The sequence below is a fragment of the Salvelinus fontinalis genome, chromosome 26 (assembly GCF_029448725.1).
Source record: "Salvelinus fontinalis isolate EN_2023a chromosome 26, ASM2944872v1, whole genome shotgun sequence".
Taxonomy (NCBI): Eukaryota; Metazoa; Chordata; class Actinopteri; order Salmoniformes; family Salmonidae; genus Salvelinus; species Salvelinus fontinalis.
In genome coordinates, this window is record NC_074690.1 from 24,590,665 (window position 1) to 24,611,236 (window position 20,572).

The following is a 20,572-nucleotide window of genomic DNA, read 5'->3' on the forward strand; positions in this document are numbered from 1 at the left end:
TACAGTGCGTAGCATATGCCACTGTAATTGTCTTGAACATCCATAGTAAACAGTTGTAGTCTTTCTCGAAACGGGAGTTCCTTGAGTTTTCCAGCCGTAGCCTGCCTAGGCTATATGCCTATGGTTGACATCAACACAGGTAGGCAGTTGTTTTCATATGTATCCTATTTGACTGATAAACCATATCTTACAGTCCAATACATTTTCAAGTACATCTTTAGTCTACTTAGCATAGCGGAGATCATAACAATTATTCTAAGGCACTCACTAACCATGCACCCTGTTTGAACGTCATCAACCAAATCGGCTGTAAGCTAAAACAGTGATAGCCGACTGTCAAGAAATGAAATTGACAACATGATCTATAATTCCGAAACACAATCCAGTTGATAAATTATACAATGTCGTTGCATTGCTACACCGTGTATCATAAGCACTAGCCTAAACATAATATTGGCACTGGCAGTTAAACGTATCAACACTAAATAGACACATTTCACAACTCCAGACGTAACAATGCACAAACAGTCTATTTTCTGACAGTTTATCAGGTCATTTTACCAGCATTGCTCTGCGGTGATGCAAGACAAATAGACTCATTTGACGCGCCGTTGACGCTCGTGGCCCGTGGGTTTTCTCTCATTCACTCCCATGCATTCCCTCCCCATACAGGCCATAGATGGGATCCACCAGGTGGGGGTGTATTGCCTGGCACTGGTCCCCTCCAACACCCTTCCTAAAACCCCTCTGGGGGGAATCCACCTGTCAGAGAGCAAGCAGCTGTTCCTGGAGGGCTCCCTGCACCCCTGCAACGTCCTCATGTGCCCTCATACCTGTGTCACCAACCTGCCCAAGCCCCGGCAGAAACAACCAGGTGAGACACTATGTTACAACATAGCACAACATAGAAATCGTTAGTTTGTGTGGTTTTATTGGGTGCAATGAAGTCAGTGCAGAACTTGCAAGTAGATTCACTTAGATGTATATTAGATTTCTATTTTAAAAACCTGTACTGATAGGGAGATAGAGATATCTACATTCATTTATTTCAACTTCTTCATATGTGTTTATTACGCTGGATGAGGTGTACAACTAAGATCATGCAGATTGAGAACTGTACAGGGAGTGTATTGTAATCTGGTCCGATGACTATTGTAACATGTTTCCCATCTGATCCAACACATTCCATTCCGTATCTCAGCTGTCACCTCTCTCCATTAGTTTCTGGACTGTGTTCCTCCTAGATAGATCTTCCTTTACAGCACAAGTTTCTCTGGCCATTTCTGTCTGAAAGGCACTCTGTCAGAGTAGAATCCTCCAGTCAATTGACCCACCCATTCAGTTCCACTTGCCTCTGAACACAAGGTCAATCTCAGCCCACCCTGTCACTGTAAATGTCTTCTGGGGAATTCACTGCACACACACAATGTGAGCCAGTGTATATCACTACAGATCACAGCCAGGGATATAGACCACCTGTGTGTGTGTGTGTGTGTGTGTGTGTGTGTGTGTGTGTGTGTGTGTGTGTGTGTGTGTGTGTGTGTGTGTGTGTGTGTGTGTGTGTGTGTGTGTGTGTGTGTGTGTGTGTGTGTGTGTGTGTGTGTGTAGTTATGTATGTCTGACCCCTATGCCTCTGTCCTCAGAGATCGGGCCTGCCTCTGTGATGGTGGGGAACCTGGTATCGGGGAAGAGGATTGCCCAGGCTAGTGGCAGGGACTTGGGCCAGATGGAAGACAATGATCAGGCAAGAAAGGTGTGTGTGTGGCTCTCTGAGGGCTTGGTTTTCATCAACACACTCATCTACATCAACACACTCATTAAACCATCGACTGTGTGCCACTAGCTGAATCTGATGATGCATCCCAAATGGCATTTTTTTCCCTACATAGTACAATACTTTTGACAAGAGCCCTATGGTCCCTGGTCAAAAGTAGTGCGCTGTATAGAGAATAGGGTGCCATTTGGGACACATCCTGGCCCGGTTTAATCTGGCACGTTCTTCATGTTTCATTTGACCGTCTACGCTCGTTTGACCCCTTATACACAAGTGTAGTGGTAGTTAAACCATTGTTCATCTGTAGTCTCCTCAAGTCATTTGAATGTCACATCCTCTGTTTTCTATAAATGATCTCTCTAATTCTATTCTTTCATTCATAATACCTAAGCATTTATATGGACGGAGCAATACCGACAACAGCCCCATAGCTCTGCAGTCCAGTCAGATGTATTGTTTGAGATCCACTCTGAGTTAGACTCAATTTAAAGGCTAAAACTGTACTGGTAACAGTAGACGGATGTGGTTACAGGACTAATATGGAACAAATCCTTTAAAAGCAGCACAGAGATAGGCCACTTTAAGATATATTTCGTAGGCACAGTAAGACATTTCACTTCGATTTCATAGCCTCTCTGTCGCAGAGATACCTAATATTAGGGTGTTTAAGTGTACCCATTAACTGCACCCCAAATGACACCCTATCCTTATGGGCCCTGGTCAAAAGTAGTGCACTAACTATATAGGGAATAAGGAGCCATTTGGTACACAGTTTGGTGTGTTCTCGCAGAGGTTCTATGTATTGACACTAGGCTTCCAGGTTTCTTGTCTCCATTGCTTCCCCTCTATTTCTACGGAGTGTTTGAACAATCCCTTCATCAACATCCCACAGACTGGGATGTGGTCTGGGCTTCTCTAAGCCCTGACTTCATATTTAGGTCAGGTTTTCCCAAGACAGGCCACATAGTGGATGGCAGATCAGACTAGTAAACGGAGTCTGGGTGAAGGATTGTGTTGTCTTGGTTGGTTGTTTTCATTCACTTTACCTTCAAACAGAACATTTCCCTCAGGGTTTTAGGACTAACCTGAGTGCATCTGAAATGGCTCCCTATATAGTGCACTACTTTTGATTAGGTTCCATACGGCTTTGGTCAAAAGTAGTGCACTACAAAGGGATTAGGCTGCCATTTAGGACGAAACCCCTGTCAATACAGAGGTGTACAAACCGTAAGGGTGTGTAGCTATGTGATTTGTCAGACTAGATTTGATAGCACTTTCTTTTACCATGGCAGTGGTGTGGAAAGTCATTATTAATAAAGGAATGTGTAGTGCCTGGCTGGTGGCGCTGAACGACGGTGAGGGTAGCCGTAGCGGAGAGAGAATTGATTTCTACTTCCTCTAATTCAGAAAAATCTCATCAATTACCCCATCTGGCTGCCGCTGGGCAGTATGCTCTCTAATGTGAAGTGACAAGGCAAACGACTGTGACAACACAACACACACAGATTTCTTCTGTTTGTACTTTCCCTCAGGAGGACAGGGCACATTGTCTGTATCCCAAACAGCACACTATTCCCTATATAGTGCACTACTAATGACCAGGGCCCATAGCGCTCTGGTTAAAAGTAGTGCAATATATATAGGGAATACAGTGCCATTTGGGACACAGACATTGTTTGTGGTGTGGCTTGGATTCCTCTGACTCAGACTGTTCATGTACCCTTTCATATGATCTAATCCCCCTAGCAACCATCAGTCTGTATCCCTTCCTCTGTTCTGTTCAGCATGCCAACCAAACCATAATACTATCTCTGCTGCTTCTCTCTCGTCATCACCTTTCTGTCTATCTGTATGCTCATCCATCTGAAAATCAGGCCCTCTGTGTGAATGGGTTTTTCTTATTCTCCGTAGCTCAATGTCCCTTATATAAAATGTTGTGATTTTTGGGGGGGGTCTAGCCATGTGTGGTAGGTAATGGTTGCTGCTCTAGCATGTTTTAACAATGTATGCAACATGAGCGTTGCTAGGGTAACTAATACTTTGTGGTAAACTTCATGTTGCTGAAAACGTACACCACTGACCACCTCGTCACATAACACTAAAGACTCTTAAGCTATCCACTTTGATCATGACAGCGGATCCTCTTAAACTCTGGAGTCACAGACTCTTTTAACTAACAGATGAAGCTCTTCTCTGCTGATTCTAATCTAGGCCCTGGAATCTGAGTTACAGACAGACACTGACTGCCTGGGCTGATTAAAGACAAAAGGTCTTTGTACTATTCTGTACTGAGCGGAAGGCCAGGCTTCACTGGAGCACTGGGGGAATCTCAGAGGAGAGGGTGGGTCGTCACAGTTCAATACAAAGCTCAGCACTTTCTATCAGTCTCTGTCTTCTAGCTGTCGCAGCTCTGACAATACCGGGTTTGCATCCCAAATGGCACCCTATTCCCTATGTAGAGCACTACCCAAGCCTATAGGCTCTTGTCAAATGTAGTGCACTATATACCGAATAGGGTGCCAATTGGGATGAATCTTGGGCCTCTCGGTCACCTACTGATCCAGAGATATGTAGTTTCCCCTCTACAGTAGTGGGACGGTTTCCTGTGACCAGAGCGAACAGAATACATTGGTTTTATTAAATTATCCACTGGGCTAATAGCAAGTTCCTGAGTGATGTTTTCATCAGGAAAGTGTTCATATTTTCCTAATGTTGTTGAGGCGTTGGCAGACTGGAATAAGTTCCTGTCTTAATGTTTGTGTGGGTGCAGAGAGGGATTCACTTAGTCTCAGGCAGCCCCTCACTTGTAATGCACTACTTTTGACCAGAGCCCTATGTGCCCAGGTCAAAATTAGTACACTATATAGGGAATAGGGTGCGATTTGGAACATTGCCGGGGTTCACAGGAAGTAGTCTGTTCTGTGTGTCTGTTGAAAATAGGCTTTCCTATGGAATTAGACAGGAAATATCAAATGACTGTGTTTCAACAGGACAACATCTGTCCCTACTTAATGACAAGAGCCCTAGTGTAAAACTAAACACTTTCAACAGCTCTAATTTTCACAGCCTTTTTCAAGAACTAGACACACATGCTAAGATGACTGTTGTTGGTGGGTGGATTTTGCTCAGGCCCTGGTGTTCAGAGCAGCGAAGTACTGTAAGTCCTGTTGTCTGTGATCTTCTATCTGTAGCAGTTGGACCGGTGGATTAAAACGGTGCATATTAAATTTAAATAAATAATAAATATATAAAACCAGGCCTGAAGACAGGCATTACACTACAGACTCCTAACTGTCCTGCTCGGTGCCTCCCACAGATCCAAACTGCAATTGGTATGAATTACACTACCTCTATTTACTCCTCCACTGCCCGCACGGATGAAACTTTGAAAAATGCATAAGCTGAGACACGCTTGTCCCCTTCTCTCACTCCTCACACTGTCTTTTATATCTGCTGCACCAATATGGAGCTCATGTGTTGTGTGCTGACTAGCCTTTCTCTCTCCCTCTATCTTTCTGTCTCTCTCTCTCTGTCTCTCTCTCCCTCAGTGTTGAAATATTATGAGTGCAGTTCATTGTGCTGCAAGAATGCTATGTTTTATTAAGAACTCAGCGTGTCACCTTCTAATATGAAAAGGACTGTAACATCTTCTCCTCAAAAGGCTAACAGGTTTTGTGAAATGGCAGACAAGTTTCAACCCCGGCACTGGTTATAATTACTGTACCTTTCTCCTAGGCTGAAATGGTACCCTATTCCCTATACAGTGCACTGCTTTTTACCAGAGCCCTATGCATGCCCTGGGCGAACGTAGTGCACTCCAAACGGGGAATAGGGTGTGATTTGTGACACCTGGTTGTCCTCCTGTCTGATTTTAACACGGAGACAGAATGTCCCCTCTTGGTGTGACCTGGCCATCCAGCGACAGGCTTACTTTCCTCTTTCTTTCTATTTTTTTAGTTCCTCTTTCTCTCTGAAGTGTTACAATGGAGGGCCCAGACCACTCCAGACCATGTGCTTTACACACTGCTCAACTCAAGGGTAGGTGTGGCCTGTCTGTATTGTGATTGTTCACATCTGACTCCTAACATGTTTTGTAAACATAGCAGTAGCAACTGAAATAGTCGGCATTGTTGCCGGCTGTTAGAGAAACACATCAGGATTTTATTTGAAGTAGCCCTATCAAAGACCCATTGAAAATGTTGACTGTAAATCATAATTTTCTTGCTATCTAGTATTGATTCAGCAGTTTTGCATGACACTGTATCTGTGGTCATTTCTGATTGCCTGTCTCTCTCCGTTTCTCTTTCTGTATCTCTATCTGTGTCTCTTTATCTCTCTCTCTCTCTCTGTTTCTCTCTCTGTATCTCTGTGTTTCTCTCTCTGTGTCTCTTTATCTCTCTCTCTGTTTCTCTCTCTGTGTCTCTTTATCTCTCTCTCTCTGTTTCTCTCTCTGTTTCTCTTTATCTCTCTCTCTCTGTGTCTCTTTATCTCTTTCTCTCTCTGTGTCTCTTTATCTCTCTCTCTCTCTGTTTCTCTCTCCGTTTCTCTCTCTGTATCTCTCTGTGTCTCTTTATCTCTCTCTCTCTCTGTTTCTCTCTCTGTATCTCTGTGTTTCTCTCTCTGTGTCTCTTTATCTCTCTCTCTGTTTCTCTCTCTGTTTCTCTCTCTGTCTCTTTATCTCTCTCTCTCTCTGTTTCTCTCTCTGTTTCTCTTTATCTCTCTCTCTCTGTGTCTCTTTATCTCTTTCTCTCTCTGTGTCTCTTTATCTCTCTCTCTCTCTCTCTGTTTCTCTCTCTGTATCTCTCTGTCACTCTTTCTTTCTCTCTCTCTGTGTGTGTATTTTCGTGTGTGTGTGTGTGTGTGTGTGTGTGTGTGTGTGTGTGTGTGTGTGTGTGTGTGTGTGTGTGTGTGTGTGTGTGTGTGTGTGTGTGTGTGTGTGTGTGTGACTACAGGGGACGATAGCCAGCTCGCTGTCATGTGTCCAGTTGCATAAGAGAGCAGAGAAGATTGCTACCATGCTGGCGGAACGAGGACACCTGCAGGACGGGGATCACGTTGCGCTCGTCTACCCCCCTGGTATGTCTGGTGCACAAACACACACACACACACACGACATGTCTGTCACTGGGTTTGTGTGTTGTCAGTTATTGTGCATCACATCAACATGTCCCTGTCCATTCCCACCTTTCGGTTAGCTGCCTACCTCATCCATACAGCATAAATTAGCGATGATAAACTAAGCTAAGATTTCCGTCCCATCATGTCGCTACAATAAAAACACATCTAAACATCTACACCCCACTGGTGCGCAAATGGGATAGGTTCTGTTTTCTTGTTATCATTCATCAACCTAGAAGCATTCAGTGCTGACAAGACAAGAGGGCCTGAGCCACATCCCACTATGATAGAATAGTACTTCCAGCAAGATTGTGCTGATCTTTAATGGCACACACAGTGTGACGCAAACAAATCCATCTTTAAGGCCTTTGGCGAGAGACAGGACTGAATGTTCCAGGTTTTAAAAGGTAGAACTCTAATTTGGAACTCCATCAGCATTTGGGAGCCAGAGACATTCAAGCGTTCAGAGTGAACCATAGGTCCATAATGAAGAAACTCAGTCAAGGAGGACAAATCCCGACAAGGGTGATTGCCTGAGAGCCATTCAATTAACTGTCTCTAGGACAGCCAGCTCAATTCTACACCTTGTCCTGAGAGTGCAGCTGTCTGTCTGTCTGAAAGCTGGCTCTGATTCAGCACGGGGTCTCATGGACAGAGGGACGGGGACTAATATTTTTTACGCCTTTTGACTCGTCTTCCCTCCCCTTCACTCCTCTCCTCTCCTCTCTCTGTGTCCTTCATGCAGGGATTGACCTGATAGCAGCGTTCTACGGGTGCCTGTACGCGGGCTGTGTGCCAATCACCGTGCGACCTCCGCACCCCCAGAACATCGCCACCACTCTGCCCACGGTGAAGATGATCGTAGAGGTAAGTGCCTCGTTGACATCCATGTATCAAGTCATCGCATCACAACTGACCTTTATTTGGAGAAGGGAAATGAAAATGTAGATGGAGACGCACCATGTAGGAGGTGATATTAGAGCAGGAGTTTCCCCTCTCACTTATAAGCCATTTCTGGAGCATTTTACCGTGCACGTGTGCAGGTGCGTACATGCGTGTGTGTTTGAACATGTGCTTGGGTGTCTTAACAGGTTTGTGTCACAACGTGTGTGTCTTTCCTAACGTGTGTGTGCCCCCAGGTGAGCCGCTCGGCGTGTATGATGACCACAGCGGTGATCTGTAAATTGCTGAGGTCGAAGGAGGCGTCGGCAGCAGTGGACGTCAGAACCTGGCCTCCTGTCCTGGACACAGGTAAGAGACTACATTTACCCACTCTGCATCACGGTCTTAAGAAATACTTTTTCCTCACAACTTCTTTACAACAGACACCGATTCAAAGATCTTGCGACCAATCGAGACAAATGACAATGTCATAAATATAATTTATCATCTACTTAAAGTGCATTAGGAAAGTATTCAGACCCCTTAACTTTTTCCATATTTTGTTACGTTACAGCCTTATTTTAAAATGGATTAAATAAAAAATGCTCATCATCAATCTACACACAATACCCCAGAATGACAAAGCGAAAACATATTTTTTGACATTTTGGCACATTTATTACAAATCTATGAGACTCGAAATTGAGCTCAGGTGCATCCTGATTCCATTGATCATCCTTGAGATGTTTCTACAACTTGTTTGGAGTCCACCTGTGGTAAATTAAATTGATTGGACATGATTTGGAAAGGCACACACCTGTCTATAAAATGTCCCACAGTTGACAGTGCATGTTAGAGCAAAAACCAAGCCACAAGGTTGAAGGAATTGTCCGTAGAGTTCTGAGACAGGATTGTTTTGAGGCAAAGAACACAGTGGCCTCCATCATTCTTAAATGGAAGAAGTTTAGAACCACTAAGACTCTTCCTAGAGCTGGCCACCCGGCCAAACTGAGCGATCGGGGAGAAGTGCCTTGGTCAGGGAGGTGACCAAGAACCCGATGGTCACTCTTGAACCAGATGGAAGCCACTCCTGAGTAAAAGGTACATGACAGCCTGCTTGGAGTTTGCGAAATGGCACCTAAAGGATTCTCAGACCATGAGAAACAACATTTTCTGGTCTGATGAAACCAAGATTGAACTCTTTGGCCTGAATGCCAAGCGCCATCCAACCTGACAGGGCTTGAGAGGATCTGCAGAGATGGGAGAAACTCCCCAAATACAGGTGTGCCAAGCTTGTAGCATCATACCCAAGAAGACTCAAGGCTGTAATAGCTGCCAAAGGTGCTTCATCAAAGTGCTGAGTAAAGGGTCTGATTACTTACGGAAATGTAATATTTTCGTTTTTATTTATACAGTGGGGAGAACAAGTATTTAATATACTGCTGATTTTGCATGTTTTCCTACTTACAAAGCATGTAGAGGTCTGTAATTTTTTATCATAGGTACACTTCAACTGTGAGAGACGGAATCTAAAACAAAAATCCAGAAAATCACATTGTATGATTTTTAAGTAATTAATTTGCATTTTATTGCATGACATAAGTATTTGATCACCTACCAACCAGTAAGAATTCCGGCTCTAACAGACCTGTTAGTTTTTCTTTAAGAAGCCCTCCTGTTCTCCACTCATTACCTGTATTAACTGCACCTGTTTGAACTCGTTACCTGTATAAAAGACACCTGTCCACACACTCAATCAAACAGACTCCAACCTTTCCACAATGGCCAAGACCAGAGAGCTGTGTAAGGACATCAGGGCTAAAATTGTAGACCTGCACAAGGCTGGGATGGGCTACAGGACAATAGCCAAGCAGCTTGGTGAGAAGGCAACAACTGTTGGCGCAATTATTAGAAAATGGAAGAAGTTCAAGATGACGGTCAATCACCCTCGGTCTGGGCTCCATGCAAGATCTCACCTCGTGGGGCATCAATGATCATGAGGAAGGTGAGGGATCAGCCCAGAACTACACGGCAGGACCTGGTCAATGACCTGAAGAGAGCTGGGACCACAGTCTCAAAGAAAACCATTAGTAACACACTACGCCGTCATGGATTAAAATCCTGCAGCGCACGCAAGGTCCAGGCCCGTCTGAAGTTTGCCAATGACCATCTGAATGATCCAGAGGAGGAATGGGAGAATGACATGTGGTCTGATGAGACAAAAATAGAGCTTTTTGGTCTAAACTCCACTCGCCGTGTTTGGAGGAAGAAGAAGGATGAGTACAACCCCAAGAACACCATCCCAACCGTGAAGCATGGAGGTGGAAACATCATTCTTTGGGGATGCTTTTCTGCAAAGGGGACAGGACGACTGCACCGTATTGAGGGGAGGATGGATGGGGCCATGTATCGTGAGATCTTGGCCAACAACCTCCTTCCCTCAGTAAGAGCATTGAAGATGGGTCATGGCTGGGTCTTCCAGCATGACAACGACCCGAAACACACAGCCAGGGCAACTAAGGAGTGGCTCCGTAAGAAGCATCTCAAGGTCCTGGAGTGGCCTAGGCAGTCTCCAGACCTGAACCCAATAGAAACTCTTTGGAGGGAACTGAAAGTCCGTATTGCCCAGCGATAGCCCCGAAACCTGAAGGATCTGGAGAAGGTCTGTATGGAGGAGTGGGCCAAAATCCCTGCTGCAGTGTGTGCAAACCTGGTCAATAACTACAGGAAACGTATGATCTCTGTAATTGCAAACAAAGGCTTCTGTACCAAATATTAAGTTCTGCTTTTCTGATGTATCAAATACTTACGTCATGCAATAAAATGCTAATTAACTACTTAAAAATCATACAATGTGATTTTCTGGATTTTTGTTTTAACTGTAACTTCAACTGTCTCTCACAGTTGAAGTGTACCTATGATAAAAATTACAGACCTCTACATGCTTTGTAAGTAGGAAAACCTGCAAAATCGGCAGTGTATCAAATACTTGTTCTCCCCACTGTGTATATATATATATATATATATATATGTATATATATATATATATATATATATTTGCAAAACTTTCTAAAAAACAGTTTTTCTTTGTTATTGTGTGTAGATTGAAAAAAATACAACAATTTAATGAAATAGTTTTTAGAATAAGACTGTAATGTAACAAAACGTGGGAAAAGTCCAGGGGTTTGAATACTTTCCAAATGTACTGTATGATGGTATTGGTGATAACAGTGGTCTTTTCCTTTCTCTCGCTCCTCTAGATGATTTGCCAAAGAAGAAACCTCCTCTGTTGTACAAGCCCTCCAATCCAGACACACTGGCCTACCTGGACTTCAGTGTGTCCACCACAGGGATGCTAGCAGGAGTGAAGGTAAACCACTTCTAACCAGAATGTGGTTCTCCTATCAGGGAGGCTGATATCTCTAAAAGCATATGAAGTGGAACAGGAACAAGCTGTGTTACAAAACACTTTGAACGTGATCATCTGAGTGAAAAGATAGTGGTGACATTTCAAAAACATGAAAGCAGTTATTGATCCCAGCCCCCCTCTGCTGTGGATGAATAGCTGAATCTCTCACTGTACTGCACAGTGCTCACTCAGAATGCCTATTCTCCTTGGCGCCACAGATCCAAACACATACAATGGAAGGTCTTGTTCACAGTTAATCTGGCCTTGTTGAAACCTTTGACTGTCTGACGAAGCTCAGTAGGAAATCCTGTGAAACAGCATCTTGTGAAAGATTTATCTTTTCACTGGTCAATAAGGGAAGACATTTGCTATCAGTTCCTCAGTGGACTAAGGCTGAGTGGATTTTCTCCCTGTTTTGTAAGCGAGTATTAATCTTCAACAAGAGGCGATTGTCTATTCTGTTCCTCCCCCTGCTATAAACACATTGAAGAATAATGTTGCCTTAGGTGGTGGGTGAGAATTGTTATGGTGTGTGGGGCTCTCTTATGTAGTTTACTAAAACAAAATAGCATCTTTGGGATGTTGGTATGTTCAGCAATGCTAAATAACAATGTATTTCGTGCTGTACACCAATTACCATAACAAAACCCTGAATCTGGGCCTCTGTGAATATATGTTTGCTCCTACCACTGGTCTGGGTCCCAAATAGCACCCTGTTCCCTACTAGTTTTGACCAGAGCACTATATAGGGAATAGGGTGTCATTTGGGATGCAGCTGGGATTGCACTTTAACAAGGTCTCAGGCTGGAGTGGAACTACTGTTTAATAAATGGACAATAACAGCTTTATATCTACTAGAGAGGATACACACACACACACAGTTCTGACAGCATTAACCCACCGTATATACAGCCGCTTGTGTTGAGTCATTGTTTTGCCATTTAATTCATTAAGATGAAGGATTCAGGCAGTGGTACTCACAGTAGCAGCTCATGACAATATTTGGATGAATTGTTTCCTAGAATGCGTTTCCTAATTCTCATGCGGTTCAATTGAAACTTTTTTAATGAATGACTGAAACACGGTCCTGTTGTACTTCATTTGTTTACATGGCTATTATTTAGTAAAGCACATGAGATGACAGCATGGGTACAAATGATACCAATATGTAGCCTGTCTTTGTTGGTTTGTGTCGTACCCAAGTTAGTCAGAGTACCAGTCTGTATGAGCCATCATGCCAGCTCCTTGTCACTGGTTGTCATGTTTGGCTTGACAAGGACAGCGATCGGCTAGGACCCCAACTCTTGCCAAGTAGAATGATAAAACTACATTTGTAATCCGTATGTGATTGTTCTTGTCTTCCCGACTGTGTAGATGTCTCACACTGCCACCAGTGCCTTCTGCCGTTCTATCAAGCTGCAGTGTGAGCTGTACCCCTCCCGTGAGGTGGCTATCTGTCTGGACCCCTACTGCGGCCTGGGCTTCGTCATCTGGTGCCTTTGCAGGTGAGACAGAGAGAGAGATGGACCCTCCTAACCTCTTCACTGCCCACTCATCACCTCACACACACACATCTAGCTCTGCTTTGTCCACACACACACACACACACACACACACACACACACACACACACACACACACACACACACACACACACACACACACACACACACACACACACACACACACACACACACACATACACACACACAGCTACCCCTGTACCTCTCTGATCTGAAGAAACCCTGCTATGTTCACCCTGGTGGAGGGGGGGACCCAATGCAGCCTTATGCATTATTCTGCTGTGTTTTACCTAGCCTGCCATCCGTCTCCTTGTGATGATGTATCATTATTCTGCTGTGTTTAGCCTAGCCCGCCGTCCGTCTCCTTGTGATGATGTATCAACACGCTGCTTTGCTCCACTCTCCACTGGCTCTCTATTTGCCTTCCCAGTGGAAGCTCTCTGACGCATGGCGTCACTCAACTTGTGAAATCTTCATATGGAAATATGATCAGTGGGGGGCTGTACAGAAACCAGGCCCTTGCTGAAGAACAAAGCTGTTTTATATGGCGGGCGTGTGTTTCAGATTGGGAGTGTTTCTGATTGATGCCTATGCAAAGCTAGCCCTAGTTGTTATATTTTGTATAATGCACTAGCTACTGGCTAGCTGCACTACAGAGGTTGGTTCGGCCTTGATGAAATGGCACTGCCCTGCATTGTAAATGGTGCCACTGAATACATAATGTAGTGAAGTGTGTTGTTTAGATTGGTAGTGGTCGGAAGTACATAATGGCTCATGTCACTGGTGTGAAGAGTAACGTTTTTATGTTAAGTTTATGTGCACACAGGCTATGTGTAGAAGCTCAGTGTAGAACTCCGTTTCCATCTCCTGTGTGTAGTGTGTACTCACTCTGTGTAACCTTTGTGTATTCACTCTCTGTATGTGTATTTGTAAGCTCATATTTTCTGTCTCCTGTGTGTACTTTGTAGTGTGTACTCCGGCCACCAGTCCATCCTGATCCCGCCTTCAGAGTTGGAGGTGAACCCTGCTCTGTGGCTGCTGGCTGTCAGCCAATACAAAGTCAGGGACACTTTCTGTTCTTACAGTGTCATGGAGCTGTGCACCAAGGGCCTGGGCCTGCAGACCGAATCCCTCAAGGTTAGTATCCATCCGCCAAATCACCACAACAAGGATACTTAGATAAGATCAAATGTTATTGCAATGTGACGATCTGAAAGTAAAACACTTTGTGACAACCTCTAATGTAAAAATATTGATTGACTTATTGATTGATTACAATCTAGTCCATCAGCCCAGACTCATCTTACCTGGTTAGTTCTGGTTTGATCCAATTTAATGCATTTTGTTTTGTCCCTCACCCTTCATCAGTCTCGAGGTCTGGACCTGTCGCGGGTCAGGACGTGTGTGGTGGTGGCAGAGGAGAGACCCAGGATAGCTCTGACTCAGTCCTTTTCCAAGCTCTTCAAAGACCTGGGCCTTCACCCACGAGCAGTCAGCACCTCGTTCGGCTGCAGAGTCAATCTGGCCATCTGTCTGCAGGTACAGTCAGTCCCTTCCACCTCTCTGCTCTAGTCCACAAACCCCATGCCCTCTCTGTCCCTCAAAAAGTTGTATAAAATGTGCAACTCTTACTTAGCTCAGTATTTGGCATTGAGTCTTTGGGTGCCGTCTCTGTCTGTCCCCCACTCTGTCGCCAGTGGAACTCTGATAGACTGAATAAAAAGGAAAGCTCTGTCTGCATCCCACATTTGAATGGATATTATTATCAATGTTTCTACCCACAGTAGACGACATGCTCTTTCATACATGTTAGCCAGTGGGTGTCTATTGTGGCTCTGTTGTAGTCTTGTGTTAGTTGAAAGGCTTGCTACTGTTTCTTGTCATTCTCTCTGCCTTCAGTATCGTTTGCATAGCCTATTCCTCAGGTTGGAAATTAGTTGTTTGTTTTATTTAGAGACATTGTTAACTCACTAGTTGCTTTGCGGTTTGTTTGTTTTTTGGGGTAGGAGAAAATAATCTGATTTAATTTAATGGAGTATAGTCATTAGTCTGTATTTGTGTGACTTAACCTGAGAAGCAACAGTATTCTCTGTGAGCCTACACACACACACGCACAGCCATGCGGTTCTGATGAGAAACATGATACCTTGGAAACACAACACAGGTTATTTCTCCAAGATAAGTCTTCTCCACATCTGGTCATGATGCAGGCAGAATTGTATTTTTGGGGGGCTTGGGAATTCCATGTTTCTCTACACTGGCTTCAGTGAGTTCCAAATGGCACCCGATTCCCTACATACACAGAGCCCATAGTGCTCTAGTCAAAAGTAGTGCACTATATAGGGAATAGGGTTCTATTTGGTATGCACAAAGTGGGTTGTACAATAATGCTAGTTGATCTAGCTGAAAATGGGGATGTCTGAGATTTCCTCTGCATCTTGGAGTGTTGAGATTTTCCCAGCAGGTATTTGGCTACACGCCATAGGGCCTACAGTAATAATCCTCCTGTCAGGGTTTACATGATGAAAAGCCAACATACATAGATATCCTGTACATATCTCACCCTCTCTACTGCTCTGCTTTTCATAAAAACAACAGCCAATTACCAGACACAGCCCAGCGTATACCTATTACCTAAATAGTGCATGACTATGGGTCCTGGTCAAAGGTAGTGCACTATATAGGGAATAGAGTGCCTTTTGGGACGTACCCTATGTCTCTGGACCACCGCTGTCCATAAGCATTGCACATGCTGCTATGTCATGCTTTCATTTTGGCCTGCTCATTCTTTTACATGATTCAACTTATTTTGCAAGCTTTATTATTTAAATAGTATCAAATTGTAAGCTTTACTATTCAAATGTCAATGAGATAGTGATAAGTATACCATTTGCACCTGTTTCAGGTGTACATATCTGTTCCATCAACCAATGAAATCTGAATGGATCGATAAAAAGCCCAATCGAGAAGCCTGTTTAAAATGTTTGTTGTATTTAACATAATTATTTAAAATGTATAGATTTTTCCCTTTTAAACTTTATTGTAAATAAGGTATTAGGCTACCTCTGACACATGCTTCTTAACTTGAGAATACATGGATGTAATCATGTAAATGTAACTGTTATTGTATTTTAAATGTTCTAACCTAACATTGATCTATTGGCTATTAATAAGCCAAGTTTGTAACATAGCTTCTTATTAGTTAAGACTGCTTCTCAAAAAAATATGTTTTCCATTTCTATATTTGACATTTTCGTCCCCCTCTGTTATTTTGCATAACCCCACCCACATATCTCATACTTGGTTTTGTCTTCACCCCCCCTCCCTCCACCCCCTAATTTCTCCTTCCTACCTCCTCTTCACTCTTCTCCTCCTGCTGCTGCTATAGCCTCACAGGCTGGGGAAGCTTGCTGACCAGGTAGGGGATTTTCATGTTCCCTAATCACCCTCTTCATCAGGTGTTGCAAGCAGGCAGGAGACAGGAGGGATAGGGTGGACAGGGTAGGAGGGACAGGGCAGGGGGGATCGGGTAGGGGACAGGACCAGTAGCATAGCCAGGCACAGCTATGGTCAAGTCTCCTTAGCCGCTTATGAGGGGTCAGGATTTGTAAGAGAAAGACTGTGCTCACAGGGTTTGATTGAGAGCTTCTCTGTATGGTGATGTTGACTAATTTAATTGGATAGGAAAAGAAAACCGTGGCCATTCTGGGGAGCTATAATAGATTGAGTCCCAAATGGCACCCTATGACACATTACTTTTGACCAGGGCACAATGGGCTCTGGTCAAAAGTAGTGCAATATATAGGAAATAGGGTACCATTTGTGATGCAGGCTTTGTGTAGCAGCAAGTTGTTCTACTGCAGCGGTAGGCACTACACCAGACCAACTGAGCTAATTTGAATAGTTCAGTGATTGCCTAAATTCAACACACCTGGTCTTCAAAGTTGGTTAAATCAAAAACATGAAGTGCTGTGGCACTCCAGGACCAGGGTTGCCTACTCCTGTTCTATTGTCTAAAGGTGCCATCTGAGACTCTTAGCAAAGCACTTAGCACTTAGAAAAGGTCAGCTCATTAATATTAAAACTCTGCCGTACAGAAACATTAACCTGTGCTGAGGCAACTGTCAATTGTGGCCTCTAGTTTGGGATAAATACTGCCACAGCTCATTCGGACTGCTTCTCAATATTACACATAAAGGCAGGGTTTCCCAACCCTCTCCTTGGGCCCCCTCAATGTTTCACATTTTTGTTTTAATCCTAAACTGTCAAACCTGATTCAATTAGTCAACTAATCATCAAGCCTTTGACTAATTGAATCAGGTGTGTCAGTTTATGGTTAAACCAAACATGTGAAACGTCTGTGGGGGCCCCAGAAGAGGGTTGGGAAATCCTGCATTAAGGGACTGTCTGTCTGAGACCTAGAGAGCTGGAGAGGGGATACAACTTCTTAACTACGGAGGAACTGTTAAGCAACACCATACGACTCTAGCCTTGTGGAACTATTGTAGTGTAGTACTAGCCTGGTCCAAATCGGTATGTGCTTTAGCCAACTCTTCTAACTGGTGTTGTACTGCCATGTACACTGAACATAAATATAAACGCAACATGTAAAGTATTGGTGCCATGCTTCATGAACTGAAATAAAATATCCCAGAAATGTTCCAAATGCACAAAAAGCTTATTTCTCTCAAATGTGTTTACGTCCCTGTTAGTGAGCATTTCTCGATTGCCAAGATAATCCATCCACCTGACAGGTGTGGCATATCAAGAAGCTGATTAAACAGCATGATCACTACACAGGTGCACCTTGTGCTGGGGACAATAAATGGCCACTCTAAAATGTGCAGTTTTGTCATACAACACAATGCCACAGATGTCTCAAGTTTAAGGGAGCGTGCAATTGGAATTCTGACTGCAGGAATGTCCAAACAGAGCTGTTGCCAGAGAATGTAATGTTAATTTCTCTACTATAAGCCTCCTCTAATGTCGTTTTAAAGAATTTGGCAGTATGTCCAACCGGCCTCACAACCGCAGACCACCCGTATCGCGTCATGTGGGCTAGCGGTTTGCTGATGTCAATGTTGTGAACAGAGGGTTATGAGGTTATGATATGGGCAGGCATAAGCTACAGACAATGAACACAATTGCATTTTATTGATGGCAATTTGAATGCACAGAGATACCGTGATGTGATCCTGAAGCCCAATGTTGTGCCATTCATCCGTCGCCATCACCTCATGTTTCAGCATGATAATGCACGGCACCTGTAACTCAGTAAAATCTTTGAAATTGTTGCATGTTGCATTTATATTTTTGTTCAGTATAGTTGGCTAAAGCACATCTGGACAAGTTTAGTAGTAGTATGATTGCAGTATTTGCTATATAATAAGTATTTTAGTATTGTCCTACATTAGTAGGACTGGGTATAGGTTGGAGTGACTGTAGTGACTTTTGGTGTGACTAGTGACTTTTGAAGTGAGTATTATTTGAGTGACTGCCATACTGCTTTATGATGATGCCTTGTGCTCTGGGCTGAGTCCGTATCTAGCATGTGTAGCTCTATGGCTGGCTGTCTATGGCTGGTCTGAATCAGTCTAGCATGTGCAGCTCTATGGTTGTCTCTGCTATGGTGGTGGGTGTTGGGTGGTGCTGCTTCCTCTGCCGAAGCCTTTGCCACACTATTAATACATGCTACTGAATCACGGGTGTAATGCAATCTGCCTGGGGAGGGGAGGGGGCTGGATTGGGGATAGGTCTGGTCCAGTGTGTTGAGGAAGGCTCAGCATCAGCAAGCCGCACGTAATGCCTTGGACCAGAGCTAGGCTGGGGAGGGCTGGGAAAAGGGGAATCAAGGAAATGCAATTGAGATTCTGCGTTTGTTTTCTCTTTATTCTTCCAATTAGTTATTTAGTTGTTCAATAACCTATAAGATATAAATATACTATTGCTATCACACACACACACACTACTGTTCAAGTTGGTGCCTATGTGCCTGGTGTAATGTATGTTGACGTTAGGTTGTTTTGTCTGCCTGTGGGTTTTCTACTGTGGGCTTGGTGTCTCGTGTCTGGCCAGTCAAGCCTCTACAGAACTATCAGGTTTCAAAGCCTTCTACGTTCTATTGAAAGGGACAAATGCAGATTGTGTATGCTCATGTATTTGAAGTGTCCATTCAGACATGATTCAGTATATCACCATGCCCACCTCCACTCTATTCTCTTGCTCCTTCCATCTGGTTCTGTATTCTCTTCTCCCCCCTCAGTGGATTTCACACCTCCCTCCCCCCCTTTCCTCTTTAAAAAAACTAAATATTTTTTTGTTTCGTTTTGTGGTTTCCTTCTGTTTGCATGATGTGGATCATACTGGATATGACCTCTGACTGTTTTGTGATGCACTTTGTCATTTGACTTCTGCTCTGTCCTGTTCTTTTGGTTGAGTTTTAATGCCTTCATGCTTCTTCATCGTTGTCTTCCACCACCGTGATCTCAGTTTGAGTGTTGTAGCTAGTAGCCCAGTATGAATCTTTTGTAGAATAGTTTCTTCATTGTATTGTTTGTTGGACTTGTCTCAAAGCTTCCATTTGCAACCGGTGTGAACTGTAGGCTTTTTGTTGACCACTAACATGCTAGTAGCATCTAATAGTACTGTGTTAGTGGTAATGTAGTGTAACAGACATCTTAGCTCGGACACTAACCCTGGCATGTTGTCATTCTGCAGGGTACTTCAGGACCAGACCCAACTACTGTGTATGTGGACATGAGGGCACTGAGGCACGACAGGTAAGGGCATGCTCCTATCAGAACATCCATGTTTAACTATGTTATCATCAATTATTAAAAAACTTAGCTACAGTTGAAGTCGGAAGTTTACATACACTTAGGTTGGAGTCATTAAAACTCATTTTTCAACCACTCCACAAATTTCTTGTTAACAAACTATAGTTTTGGCAAGTCGGTTAGGACATCTACTTTGTGCATGACAAGTAATTTTTCCAATAATTGTTTACAGACAGATTATTTCACTTATAATTCACTGTATCACAATTTCAGTGGGTCAGAAGTTTACATACACGATGTTTACTGTGCCTTTAAACAGCTTGGAAAATTCCAGAAAATTATGTCATGGCTTTAGAAGCTTCTGATAGGCTAATTGACATCATTTGAGTCAATTGGAGGTGTACCTGTGGATGTATTTCGAGGCCTACCTTCAAACTCAGTGCCTCTTTGCTTGACATCATGGGAAAATCAAAAGAAATCAGTCAAGACCTCAGAAAAAGAAATTGTAGACCTCCACTAGTCTGGTTCATCCTTGGGAGCAATTTCCAAACGCCTGAAGGTACCACCTTCATCTGTACAAACAATAGTGCGCAAGTATAAACACCATGGGACCACGCAGCCGTCACACCGCTCAGGAAGGAGACGCATTCTGTCTCCTAGAGATGAACGTACTTTGGTGCGAAAGTGCAAATCAATCCCAGAACAACAGCAAAGGACCTTGTGAAGATGCTGGAGGAAACAGGTACAAAAGTATCTATATCCACAGTAAAACGAGTCCTATATCAACATAACTTGAAACACCGCTCAGCAAGGAAAAAGCCACTGCTCCAAAACCGCCATAAAAAAGCCTGACTACGGTTTTTAACTGCACAAAGATTGTCCTCTGGTCTGATGAAACAAAAATATAACTGTTTGGCCATAATGACGATCGTTATGTTTGGAGGAGAAAGAGGGAGGCTTGCAAGCCGAAGAACACCATCCCAACTGTGAAGCACGGGGGTGGCAGCATCATGTTCTGGGGGTGCTTTGCTGCAGGAGGGACTGGTGCACTTCACAAAATAGATGGCATCATGAAGATGGAAAATTATGT

General features: G+C 43.6%; 1 protein-coding gene across 11 annotated transcripts in view; it reads left to right on the forward strand.

Annotated features, from left to right (window-relative positions):
* LOC129823982 (disco-interacting protein 2 homolog C-like) overlaps positions 1-20,572 on the forward strand; it is a 279,556-nt gene that overhangs the window by 241,897 nt on the left and 17,087 nt on the right. For 5 of the 11 annotated variants that reach the window (XM_055883182.1, XM_055883184.1, XM_055883185.1 and 2 more), the window contains 12 exons: positions 673-874; positions 1,644-1,753; positions 5,732-5,812; positions 6,727-6,850; positions 7,638-7,759; positions 8,032-8,143; positions 11,035-11,144; positions 12,558-12,688; positions 13,675-13,843; positions 14,075-14,245; positions 16,095-16,124; positions 19,424-19,485. In XM_055883182.1, coding sequence (XP_055739157.1) covers positions 673-874; positions 1,644-1,753; positions 5,732-5,812; positions 6,727-6,850; positions 7,638-7,759; positions 8,032-8,143; positions 11,035-11,144; positions 12,558-12,688; positions 13,675-13,843; positions 14,075-14,245; positions 16,095-16,124; positions 19,424-19,485 — 1,424 coding nt within the window. The remainder of the gene's footprint in view (positions 1-672; positions 875-1,643; positions 1,754-5,731; positions 5,813-6,726; positions 6,851-7,637; positions 7,760-8,031; positions 8,144-11,034; positions 11,145-12,557; positions 12,689-13,674; positions 13,844-14,074; positions 14,246-16,094; positions 16,125-19,423; positions 19,486-20,572) is intronic. The other 6 variants (XM_055883183.1, XM_055883192.1, XM_055883186.1 and 3 more) reach the window with 3 other exon arrangements.